The sequence below is a fragment of the Haliotis cracherodii genome, unplaced genomic scaffold, assembly GCF_022045235.1.
Source record: "Haliotis cracherodii isolate W230 unplaced genomic scaffold, xgHalCrac1.p SCAF_19, whole genome shotgun sequence".
NCBI lineage: Eukaryota > Metazoa > Mollusca > Gastropoda > Lepetellida > Haliotidae > Haliotis > Haliotis cracherodii.
In genome coordinates this window covers 15,424,416-15,437,760 of record NW_027266274.1, presented here as the reverse complement: position 1 = coordinate 15,437,760, position 13,345 = coordinate 15,424,416, and the positions used below count along the sequence as shown (strand labels likewise).

Below are 13,345 nucleotides of genomic sequence, written 5' to 3'. Positions count from 1 at the left end.
GAATTTAATTGGAATGTGAAACATATTACACTGAAACATAATCAACGAGTATAAAGTGCTTCATGCATTATGGAACCTACATGTGACATGTGCAAACCCTATAAATGTACTAACAAAATGTGAGAATGTGGTAGAACTGTACTATGAGTAAAGAAAACCTGGTAATCAATTGAACGTGTCTGTGTTGCACTTGCTTAATCTCCACACCCATGTTGTAATACAATGTATGGCAATGTTTAATTCCTTAATATTGTGTCCATAACACTGTCGGGATATTACCAGTGAAAAACAAAACGTTGATTCACCGATATGATAAACCGTGACGCTCTGCGTTACTACAGTCTTTCTTTCGGATTAAAGCGTCCCTAGCGTTAATCCCAAATCACACACAAGAAAAATAAAATGATAATGAAAACTTGTTTAATGTGCAAAATTGTGACAGGTGAAATCCACACGGAAGGTCGTCTTATCTAATATTGAATGCATATGGGATGTGTCACGTTACCCAAACACAGCCTTATACAAGGTGGGATCAGTTGCATTTGAGTAGCGTCCCATAGGTTCGTATCTGGGAGGTTGTTCAGCAAAGAGTACACCTATGGATATTGATAACGTTAACTGCAGTCGGGTTGGGTGGGGTGGGGGGTGTTGATGGGGGAGTTGGGGGGTATCCCGACGAAACAATGTTATCTGTTTGAAACGTAATAGCCTTTTCATTTAAAGACGAGGTACTTGAAAATTTTGCTTTCGCAGATTTTATTGATCTACTTTGCTTCTGTCGTGGTGTTCTTTAGAAATAATGTTGGTGTCTAGTGTCATCTTAAGGCGATAGTTTAGAGGACGACCGATCCCTGAATTATAATACATGTACGCGTGTTGTCGTCTCTTTGCAGTTTAGATGTGTTTGTGTGTTATTAACCAACGCACTCCAGTTATATGACGGTGGAACGGGATCGGGCGGTCAGGCTCGCTGACTTGGTTGATGCATTGCATCGATCCCAATTGCGTGGATCGATGCTCATGATATCAATCACTGGATTGTCTGACTGGTCCAGACTTGATTATTTACAGACCCCCGCCATAATGCTGGAATATTGCTGAGTGCGGCAATTGGGATACGATGAGATGCACCAACCAAGTCAGCTGGCCTGACAAACACCAAAACATTTCGCTATCTCTCCCTTAATCTCACTTGCAGGCAACAGCCTCCGTGGTCTAGTGGTAGCGCGTCCGCCCGGACAGCGGAAGGTCTGGGGTTCTATCCCTGGCCGCATCATACCAAAAGACGAACTTGTTATTACCCTGACTGGCACGCGGCATTACGGGGCTAAAACAAGGACTGGTCGGCAGGGATTCAGTATACTGCGTGCACGCACGTCGATATATAAGTGTAATAATTTCACCTCACCCCCACTTGCAGGTTATACATCCCCCGACAACATGAACGATTTACATCTGTGTCACCAGTATACTGTTAAAGACTTCATGTAATGATTTACCCGTTGCATTTTGTCTTTAAAATTGGCAACAGTCACGCATTAAAATAGGTTCATCGATTATATACATGTATTGTGTACATGTAGCATCAGTAACGTTTTGACAGAGTGCTCTGCTTTGACCCCAGTGCTAAAGGCGCGAAGAAATGTACATATACATGGGGGTCATTTTAGAATACTAAATCTTTAATCTTACATATATTTACTTGCCTAAGGACCGGAGACGCCACATGTAACATGCGTCAGTGTTGGGCATGACCGGAGCCCTTTAAACTCTCGCGAGGCATGCTGCTGAAGCAGGTCATCCATCCGCCAACGTCCCACGCTGCCCGGTCACGATGACACGCAATCAACCCATGACAGAGCCTGACCACCCGATCCATGTAGTTGCCTTGTCCGACCAGCATAGGTTGTTTGGGACCTATTCTAACCCGAATAGAGTGAATGAATTGTATCTATTGTCACAAACATATGTCCATGGTATAACAATTCTTAAAGTCAAATAAGGTTTATAACAGTTTGATAGACAATCTAGAAGTTTGTGAGTAAAAAAGAAAACATACAACTTTATCGATAACTACTTCTAGTTTATTGCATTTAGCGACGTTTCAATGTAGATTCTTACACCCTTATCATGCAGGAGTGACTAGACAATGTAATGAGAAATTGTATACATGATGTTGTGTAATAGTAGTAGTATTCAGTTCTAATATTTGTTAAGTGATTCACGCGATGCTACCGGGCTCACGCGACTGTCTTGGGCTAAAGTGATTCAAGCCTCCAGGGGATACACTTAGATAGAAACTGTGGTGATATAACTTGATGTAAGAAATGTTTTAGAATGTTTGGACTAATCTGTAAAGAAAATTACATACAGAAAATACCAACGATCACTGAAAGCCCTATCAATCCTTATCATGATAAATCGACTTCTAAGTCCGCAGATCAGCAATTGGGGTTATGTGCTTTTTTTTAAAATTCTCACATAGTGGAACAAACACTGGGTTCGCTAAGACATGATAAAACATGTTGGTATTGGCCATGGACAGGTATAGATTTACACAAATACAGTGATTTATTTATCTATGACCAACGGAAGCACAGAGGGGTTACTATCAACAGAGAAGCCATGGTTACATACGATATAAAAGCTCCACCATTCCAAGCGCTCGCAAGTTGTGGACGAAGCCGAAACAGAGAGCGAGATATTTGGACCTGGGCCTGTCAAGATGTTCAACAATTCCATTACTTCTCTGCTGATTTGTGAGTTTCACGTATTTCATTAATTTCAAACTATAAATATCTTTTGGATGTGTTATTCTATTTGGTAGAAGTTAAGCAACGTTGATCGCAGACAGTAGTTGGATGGATGACAGCGGTCGGCAACTTGACTTCTGAGAGTTTCTAGGGCTTCGGTCCTGCCCCTCACTGAAGCCCAAGTAGCCAATGAGGTGTCTCCTTAGGCAGGTGACTTTGTTTGAAATATTCGAAATTAGCAGTGAACGGATCCTGTAGGATGACATGGTAATGTGACGGTTAGCCTGGCGCCTAACACCAGCTTGGTTTGTACATGTATATTCTCCAGGGAGCTGAGAAAAAAGATCGAGTGCACACCGAGCCATAGACCTGGGCAATAATGTAGCTTTTTGATTTGTTGATTGACGCATGTAATATGCACATCATTAATATTATTATTTCATTCTAAAAATGCCGCCTACGTGGTGTAGTAAAAGAGCTTCCGCCCGGAGCGCGGAAGATCGTGGGGTGATCCCCGGCCGCGTCATAAAGCGTTAACAGATGGTGCTTGATGTTACCCTGCCTGACGCTCGGAAGTGAGGGGCTAAAACAAGGACTGAAATTTTGAACATGACGTTAAACCACATTTCACCTCACACATCTCAATCTATGACAAATGCTAGTTCCTTTGGAATGTACAAATGTCCTAGATTATAACTGTTCTAGTGTTGTCCCAAACTGTCTACTAAATTTCAAAATTGTCTTTATTTGGTTGGCGATCTATCAGTTTGTTCGTTCATTGGGACAGAATGAAAGTATAATGGAGGTAGCGTCTCTATCCATATTATGGGGAATGACTATTAATAATGGGACGAGTGGGGTTAAACAACGCCGTGCAGATTATTTCAGGTATACTCTTCAAAACAAGAAACGCAAAGCCAGATTTGTGTGAGGTAGGAAAATACATTTATACGCAGGATCGGAACAAGGTATTGAGCCAAAATGTTGTGGAGAAAACACTTGGTGATTGTAGTCTTCTCAGATATCGGTACATTGGAAAAGTCCAAGGTGAAGGTCAGCTACCATCAATATCGCGTACCGATAAACGACTGTTCCAACTGAATTGTGAACTGTTGTATGGTATACTGTGTGATACAAGCGATAAAGCAGATACATACGTGCTGCATGCTTTTTTGATTGTCTATTGACAATGATGAAATGATCTTGCGTATTTATGATTGTCATACCTCTATTAATCTTGCAATTCCATTGGTTAATCCGTGCCACGTGACGAAACAGTAAACTGACACTGACCTCAAATATTGACTCGCCTGCTAGAAAACAAGATGGTTTCACGGTTCTCAGCTAAGTAATTGTAATAAAACAGATGAAAGTATAAACATCAAATGTCGGGTCCTCGGGTCCTTGCTTTTGCATATTGATCTGGTCAATAATTATATGTATAATATCGGTACTAGAACAAGAAATTGTTGTATTTACTTTATTTTTATCAAATTATCTATCATGCTGTTATACAGCAAAGGAACAAAGTCCAAAATGATGCAGGTTAAACACACAGTAAGGCATATTATTTATTGTACCTGACTAAAAAAGAGCAAAAGGAGATATAGATACAGTGGCAGAATTCAGGTATTCACAGAATTTGCTTTTTATCGTTTAGCTCTGATGGTAACTGTTGTGTGCATCGTCGAGAACGTTCAAGCGGAAGACAAGTGCACCGATGCTACCGACTGCAACGACAGTGGTACATGTGGAGGGACCGTTGGAAGCAAAACATGCACCTGCACTGGTGGTTATGGCGGAGAAACATGTGATCAGGGTTAGAAACTTTCTCATCTTTTTCACAGAAATATTCCCTAATTTTTAATTATACTATTTATACAATTATCATTTCAATCCCGCATCAGTTCTTGAGTGTATACCCATATGCTTAAATGATACCCCAAAACAACTTTGTCTGACTGCTGACCATACATTCGATGTAGAACGTAAAGATTTATTTTAGATTAATTACAAAGATAAAGCGTCTCGGTGTCCCAGCAAACCGTAGTTCAGACGCCTGCAGCTGGCTTGGGAATTGGCTTCTGGCAGTCGACAATCGTTCTGATATGGGATGCCTTAAATACTTAGTTGCTTTGTCGTCTTTGCTTACATCATCTGAGAACCAACAATGACATTTAACATTGCATAAATATAGAATACTATACGAGCTCCCTTGCAATACTAATTTTATGAAACGAGTGAATAGTTGTGGTATCTGACGAATTCACGAATTTCATAAAATTGGTTTTACACGGGAGCGAGTTTAGTATTTTATTTATTACTTGCAATTTATAACATTTTTCGAATTTTAATGTTGAGTATGAACAGGCTGACACCTACACGATCCACGGCATAGTCCAATTGAGTTTAACAGAAAAATACTTCAAACACGTAGTTGAAACGTATGAATTTAATACCATACAACGGTCCACCTTTAGAATTCAGGTGTCCGTTCCACAAAATTATCGTAGGGCTAAGACTATCGCAACTCGCATACTTTAACTTACCCTAACGACTGTCGTTGCGCTATAATACGATCGCCTTGTGGAACGGGCCTTGCACCTCAAAGTTTACAATAACGTCACAATACCCGATGACGTAATTTGTGGAATGTTGTTGCAAGATCCATCGGCGAAACAATGCCATGTGACGTTAGCCTAGCAACAAGGTTGCTGAGGTCATCGACTGTGCATAAGCTACTCTCAGTGATCTATCAACTCCACACGTAATGTCTTTGAATAAGCCAAGGGATGTTGAGAGCTTTCAATATTTGTTCGTGAAAAGTGTTCAAGAGTACATAAGCACGCGTTTTGGTATTACACAATGTGTAATACAGCTGTATCTTAATTAAACGGGTGATCTCTTCACGGGCAAGTAATAAAAGGCACAACGGGTTAAATTCAGAATGAGCCTTAATGTCTACCATTCCAACAGGTTTACCTTAAATGTGTTAAATGCGCCTGTTACAGCACCCAAGTGTTCTTCAAAGTCCTCAAGTATTCCCAAGTGCTTGAACAGTGGCAACTGTACGGAGACAGCAGGCAAGCAAAGCATCTGTAAATGCAAGTCTGGCTATGGCGGGGACACCTGCAAACTGAGTAAGTAACTTAATCACGATACAGACCCAGGAATCTGTCGACATCAACCTCTGCGATAACACTGATCGGTTGGTCGGGCTCGGCGACATGGTTGATTGTGTGTCACTGGACCCTGGCGGCGCGAATCTTTACTCATAACATCAGTCACTGGTACAATTGCCACAAGGGTCAAAAACAGAGCGTGCAGTCACTATATAAGATGTAATGTCTATTATTGGTACACAATTTGTTCCCCTCAAAGGCGACCTGTTTCTCTTTGCATACGATTCGGATTATTGGCTACTTTAGTTAAATCAAGGAAAGGACACGTTGCCAAAATGTCAGTTTCAGACACATAAATGACCTCATTTCTGTCAACAATGTTGAGATGGATGTGTATCGGCACCATATATATTCGCCGGAGTTGGTAATCAATTGTCAAAAGAAGTGAGCGAGTGAGTGAGTTTGGTTTAACGCCACTTTTAACATTATCCGAGTTATATCTCGGCGTGTGAAGGAAAGCCCGAAGTGGTGCACGTCTCAGACGTTTACCACTTCGGTGAAAGCCACTTTTTGCAAGAATTGTGCAGGTTTGAAATGATCTATATGTTGTTTCAGAAGATGCATGTGCAAAGAATGAAGACTGCTTACACAGCGGGACTTGCAATGGTACCACAACTCCTAAGAAATGTGTATGTGTTAACGGATACAGTGGACCAACGTGCCAGAATGGTAGGAAAACAAAATTACTTCAATTCATATCAGACCGTATCAACGCATGACAGATATTTACTGTGAATAATTATCATAAACATAGTTCGTCCTATTAAACAGTAACATGACATTTTTCGATAAAATAATGAATTAGTTAAAGGGAAATTTTAAAGGAAAGCCCAATAAGCCTTAAGTATCGAACGGATTTTTTTGCATTTCAGCTGCCAGTGTTGAGAAACTGTCTGCTCGGTTGTTGGCCGTGGTGACTGTGTCGATATTAATCAAGATGCAGTTTATGAGAGATCTGCCATGATCTTTTGCCTTTTATTGTTCGACATATCTAAGAAAATTGATTAGGAAAATATAATTTTGATACTTTAATTTTGTATTTTATTGACAGCACTGAGATGCTCATGCTTAGACAAGTTGTGAATGTAGCAGTAGTTTGAACTGGTACCCCGTATTCATCTATCAACTGAAATGATAATAATTATTTGTCACTGCAGCTAAAACAACAAAATTCTACTTAGAACTAGTTCGGCTAATGATGGCATGTTACTGATGACGTGGACCTGTCCCCAAGTGACCACTGACGCAAAGTAAATGTTATCAACGTTTTGTTTGCAGTGACAGTAGAAGATTGTGAATTGTGATATTTGTAACTTTTTAGTCGTGACTAGTTCAATAAATTCTGCAAGTTTACCAACGTTCTGTTTTGTTTATCAGACTTTATCTTTTAGTTAAAAAGGTCAGTGAGTGTTATTTTATGCCACAGTCGGAAATGGCCTGTAAATATTTGACATTGTGCTACGCCATTAGTTGTTAACCTCTTGAGCAGCTATCAAAGTAAAGTACACGGATCAGTGAGGAGTTGAATGATACTGAAATGCGTTCAATGATATTTATCAATTTGAGAAAAACGATCCAAACATTGGACAATTTGGCTTAATAGCTTTCGGTATATTTGTAATAAGAATGGTCAAGCTCGTTGCATATGTCTAATAACAATGGTCGAATTCGTGTAAAGAAATCAACGTTTAGAGAGTATCATAGGATAAGAATAAACATATTTATAACACAAATCGTATTTTAAAACCCACCATATAAGCGGCAGTTGCACGTGCATGATCTGTGCCATTAATGCTTAGTTAGCAGTTGATGATATCCATGTAGGTGAGTGAGGATAATATATATGGATGAACTACTTTTGACAATTAGGAGCGACGTTTCGGTGTAGGTTCCAACACCGTTATCAAGCAACCGTCGCTCTTAATTGTAACATCCATATATCTTATCTGTCCTTAGTACTCCAACTTCTATATGCATCTCAAAGAAGTTCATGTAGGTGAGTAAGAGAAAAATCTTCTTCACCAACTGCCAAAATGGATATATATAGCTTTTCATAGATGTAGAAACCTCATCAAGTGACATTCTGAATATGTTTTATATATGATTGCAGCTGCCTTTCAAAAAAGTACATGTTTTGTAACGAAACGTTTAAATCACCCACAAAATGAATTCCAATCATATCGTTTCTTTTGAGGCACTACAGACCTATTCTATTGAAAAATATATTTCATAAATCATACCTGTGTTCAATTTCAATGTGTCCATATGCCTTCTGAAAATCGAAACGGATAGAAAGTGCATGTTGTTTGTTGATAATGCAATTGTAAATAAATTATTCTCTGCATGAGGAGACAATGGTATCACTTGATGCTTGGAGATAATATAATATATATTATATTTCTTAATTATAGTTCAGCCAGTGATAATGATATGTTCGGCTCCTATTGAACCATCGAAGTGTTGTAGATTCGCAGGAGAATCTAGACATCGTCACCTTGGTTTGATCCTGTGTCTTCAAACATATATATGTACGGTTCCACAATCTTGTAATGGTGCTACGTGGAAATGCCAGGCTTCGGCTAAAGATGATTCTCCTGTTTGCAGTCGGTTGATGGCGTTAGGTTTCCGTCAGTCGTGGAATGTTTTCGCTGTTCACTTGCTGTAAAATTGTGATGACATGCAAATTAAAACCCAACGTTTTTTTATAGCCCAACAAGTGATGTTGCACGTGCATGACATGTTGCATTTCGGCGCCAGGCTCTCAAGTGCTTGTGTTTATGCGATTTTTCCATATTGTCACCAAATTTCTGCAGTTCCTCATTCTTTTCACAAATGTCAATCCCAATCCATGCAGAATGACCAATTTCTAGTTGGTATTAATTTTTGATAAATGTCGGCAGAGTATAATTTGATTTAAAACTTTTAAAAGTTAAAAGAAAATAATTTCGCCTAACACACAACTGCCAAAGGGCATCTGAGACATCTTATCTTTGAAAATCATTAAATTTGTTTTTTCTCGGCACAACATCGGGTCCTATAAGTTCATTTCGTACACCAGTCTTCATTGAATCAATTTATTTTCCACACACATACCCGGCCAGGTTACTTTTTACAAACTTTTGCAGGAATATGTAATGATTAAATAGACATTTAAGAACAGTTCTTTCAAGTTTCAGTTACTAAAAATACAAGCTCGGTATATTTTCTTTTGTCCCTTAGATTAATCACACATCTGTCCTCGGAGGTTCAGGATAATTTGTCAATAATGGGTGCAAATGTCATCTGAAGTTTTCTGAGAAAACAGTATTTGAAATGCTGCACTTGCTCATTGATGCACATGAATCGAAATTCCTGCCCGGATTGTAAACTCATAACTCAGTAATTTAGCCAAAAAGTTTAACCTACATGTCAGATATATTGAAATAAGACTCATGTCGCCGGTAAACTCAAATAATGTTAACTTGTTCAGATCAAAACCATAACTGACAACACAACGGTATTACCATGATGACATCATCACAACACTCACACAACCATTCCAAACTATGTAAACACTGCGTCCTATTCATAGAAATACTTCAGGGTTTAGAGTCACCTCCCTTACATCATTCCTCCCTTTCAGATACAATCATACATACTTAGCAATTAGACATTGATTAAACCGATGATAATAAAGTACTATTTACAGGTAAGCATAAAACAGGTGAATGTGTTAATAACAAATACAACACTATTTATAATTAATTGCATTTACATATTGGCAAACATGCCAATAAAGGCATTTTGACTTGAAATACAGGTTAATGTTAACATTATAGTCACTCTGCCACTTTGGGGGCTGGCGAATCCGATTGGAATGTCTCTGGCAATTGTCTGTTGAATTTTGTTTCACGACACTTGCTTGGAACACATCATCAAGTCCCAACACAATGTCACTTGCACCTCCTCGAATGTTGATACTGCCTGTAGAGTTGTCAATGTCAGGTGAATCTGAAGATTGACATTCAGTGTCCACATTCTCAACACAGTCTCTAGCACTATCACTACCACTACTACTTGTAGTCAAGTGGCCTGGTCTCTCAAAATATCTTTTCAGCTTTCGGTGATTGATGACACGTGATCGTCCATTTCCTTCACCGAGGTGAATACGGTAAGTATTTTCACCGATATGGCCATCAACGCGGGAAGGCCCTTCCCATCTTTCTGAGATGAGTTTCGGAGATGTTCCGCGCACTTGCTGAGGATGATATAGCCACACGTTTTCGACCTCTTTGAATGGAGTAAACTTGGTATGTTGTTTCTTTTCACACCTCTGGTCTTACTCTTTCAAACTCTTTTCTCTCACAGTCTTCTCCAAATCCACTAATTCACTCAGTTTAGCTGATGAATCAGTCACCGGTTTCTGATTTCCACTAACATCACTGTCTGTTTTGTCTCTAGGGGGTTGGCCAAACACAATCTTGAATGGGGTCTCTTCTGTAACCTTATTTGTTGATGTGCGAATAGCTGACAATGCTGACGGCAACTTAACTAATCCTTTTGGTCATGAGCTTCTATTAGAAGAGCTAGTCTTTCAGCTGGAGTTCTATTCATTCTTTCAACCTGTCCACCGCAGTGTGGGTTGTATGGAGAGGTTCTTGTTCTGTTAATGTCAAGCTTGCTGCACAACTCTTGGATAAGTTTAGCTTCAAAGTTCTGACCTTGATCAGAGTGTAGTCCCTCTGGCAGTCCATAGCGGCACACAAATTCGTTATATATAATTGTAGCAGTTGTTTCCGCCGACTGATCAGGTACTGCAAATGCCTCCTACCATTTGCTGAAAGGAACACACAGCACAAACAAGTATCGATTGCCCCGTTGTGTTTTTGGAAGTGGGCCCGCAAAGTCCATGTTCCACCACAAGAATGGTTGATCTGGGATAATCGTCTTCCCCTCAGGTGATCGGTCTGGCAGTAAAGGATTTTTCCTGTTTAGGCAAGTAACACAGGACATGCACCACTCTCTTACATCGCGTCGCCATCCAAAGCAGAAGAATTTCTTCTGCGCAGCAGCAATAGTCTTATCAATCCCAAAATGGCTATTTCCATCATGAAGAGCCCTTAAAATCCTCTCTGCTGCTGATTGCGGGCAAATCACTCTTTTCACACTGTCAATGGTTTTCAGCACAAGCACATTGTTGCCCAGTTCAAGCTTGTCACCATCACTCTTAATAAAGCTCTTCACATCTCGCTTGATATCGTTTGGTCTCTTGTGATCAGTTGATATCTGCATCTGTCTGTTGCATTGCATGTGAATCAGTTCCTCCATTGAGAATAAATTTGGTATGGCGATTACGTCCACTTGAGGCGCCCTTGACAGTGCATCCGGAACTTGTGTATCCCTGCCTGGTCTATGTTGGATCGTAAAATCAAAATTCTCCAGAGCAACCGTCCACCTTGCAAGTTTACCTCTTGCCTCCTTCAGACTGAGAAGATATGTCTCTGGTTTGTGGTCTGTTATAACTGTAAACTGGTTTCCCTCAAGGTAAACAGCAAACATGTCCAGCGCCCACACAATAACAAGACACTCTTTCTCTGTAGCGGAATAGTTCTTTTCAGCTTTAACACAATGTTTTTTGTGTCAAATCTGTCAGAGGCTTCACAATGTCAGCAAATCCATGAATGAATGTTCTATAGTATGATGCCATACCGACAAACCTCCTCACTTCAGTTGCACTTCCAGTTCTTAGAAATTGTCTGATAGCATTAACTGGCGATCTATAGCCTTTTTTTGTATTGTATCGTTACATGAAGTGAAATCTGTTTTATGGTTGTATACTAGTTTTAGATAATAATTTGTGATCTTCTAGTTATTTTACTGTCCTCGTTGACTTAAAATGTATATATTATGTATAACTTTTGTTAGTCACGATATGGCTGAAATACTGCCGATGTGATTATACATTTTAACTCACTCACTCACTCCAGGATGAACCCTCATTGTGGTGTGATATGATATCTCAGTGAAGGGTATTAAACGAGCGCTTCATATCATTCGCGCGAGGATAACTTTCCTTCGTTATTGTATAATTTGTTTGTTTGTTACGGCGGTTTACGGTTCTACATGGTTTATTGTTTTATCTTCCGGCAGATGTTTGCTTCGGGATACATAGTCAATCAACAGGTTGGTCTGTAGTTTGCAATTATTTGCCTTAAAATAATACGGTTGCACGATCATGATGTTTGGGTTGAACATAGTAACATTCTTCTAAACATACTTCAAATCTAAACCGAAAGTAATAACATAGACCCAGTTTTAATTGCTTTATCGATTCGAATTTTACATTAACGGTAACAAATACCGTTTTATTGAATAAACTATTCAACATAAACGTGATAATGGAAAATAGTCATCGACTGTCAACGTGCCTGACTTGCTTGAATTGAAAGCACGCATGTCACACATCTTTATCAATTTTCTTTCCTAAAATGGCAAACGGTTATAAAACGGACAAGAAATCATTAAATTGAAAACAGTGAGAGAGTGGGTTTGGTTTAACGCCGCTTTTAACAGTATTCCAATTAAATCACGGCGTGTCAGCTTGATGTGGGAGGAAAGCCCGAAGTGATGCAGGACTTAGACGTTCACCACTCCGGTGAAACCCACGAGTACGGGTATGGTGCTAACAACATAATCGGGGCGAACCGGGATTCGAACACTATGTCATAGGTTTCTGGCGTGCTCAAAGGACGCTACTCTGCCTAGCGAATTGCAGCGCCTGAGGCGATTGGGCATCCGGTACCCCCGACATGTTCGTCTTCCTGAAAAATCTAGAATCAGCAGTCTTCCTGAAAAAAATCTAGAATCAACTCCTCTGACATATTTTAGTGTTACATTTCTATTTAGAAGTGAGTCTAATATATGCCTTAGTTAACATGAACCAAGTCTAATAATACATGAAGTCAACTTCATGATGATTCGAATAGGCAAAATATGATTTTTTTTCTTGCAGATCTCGTAACCCATAAAGTGTTCTGGCCGTACATAGTCCGGTTTGAGACATAGTTGGCTTTATATTATGCGTGAAAGGCAGATGTTGCGATTTGCTGGTCGGGAGGCCTGAGCATGACGTGTGTCACTTACTCACTACCTATCTAGTCTAGCAATTCAGAAACGATGTTTTTTTCTTTCTTATCGGTCTAAGGTATAATCATACTTTCGTCTTTTGCAAGTTCATTCGGAATGATGTTTTTTTAAACTCTTTATTTTAAATATGGTTGAAGTTTCGGATACGACGGTGGCAAGCCTGATATATTTATACATCTGACACATGGTGCCATGCAGTTTGATCTAGATCGTTTGAATAGCCCTGGACATGGATGTACCTTAGTGACAATGTCTATTTTTGTCTAGGTAGTTTATATCGACGAC

At 39.6% G+C, this 13,345-nt stretch overlaps 2 protein-coding genes across 2 annotated transcripts in view; one reads left to right on the top strand and one right to left on the bottom strand.

The window, feature by feature from the left end:
- LOC139467141 (fibropellin-1-like) overlaps positions 1-13,345 on the bottom strand; it is a 198,139-nt gene that overhangs the window by 69,289 nt on the left and 115,505 nt on the right. The window lies entirely within an intron of this gene.
- On the top strand, positions 4,419-6,899 carry LOC139466872 (adhesive plaque matrix protein 2-like). The gene is made up of 4 exons (XM_071248606.1): positions 4,419-4,572; positions 5,765-5,893; positions 6,491-6,604; positions 6,808-6,899. The coding sequence occupies exons 1-4, from the start codon at positions 4,419-4,421 to the stop codon at positions 6,897-6,899; spliced, it is 489 nt and encodes a 162-aa protein (XP_071104707.1).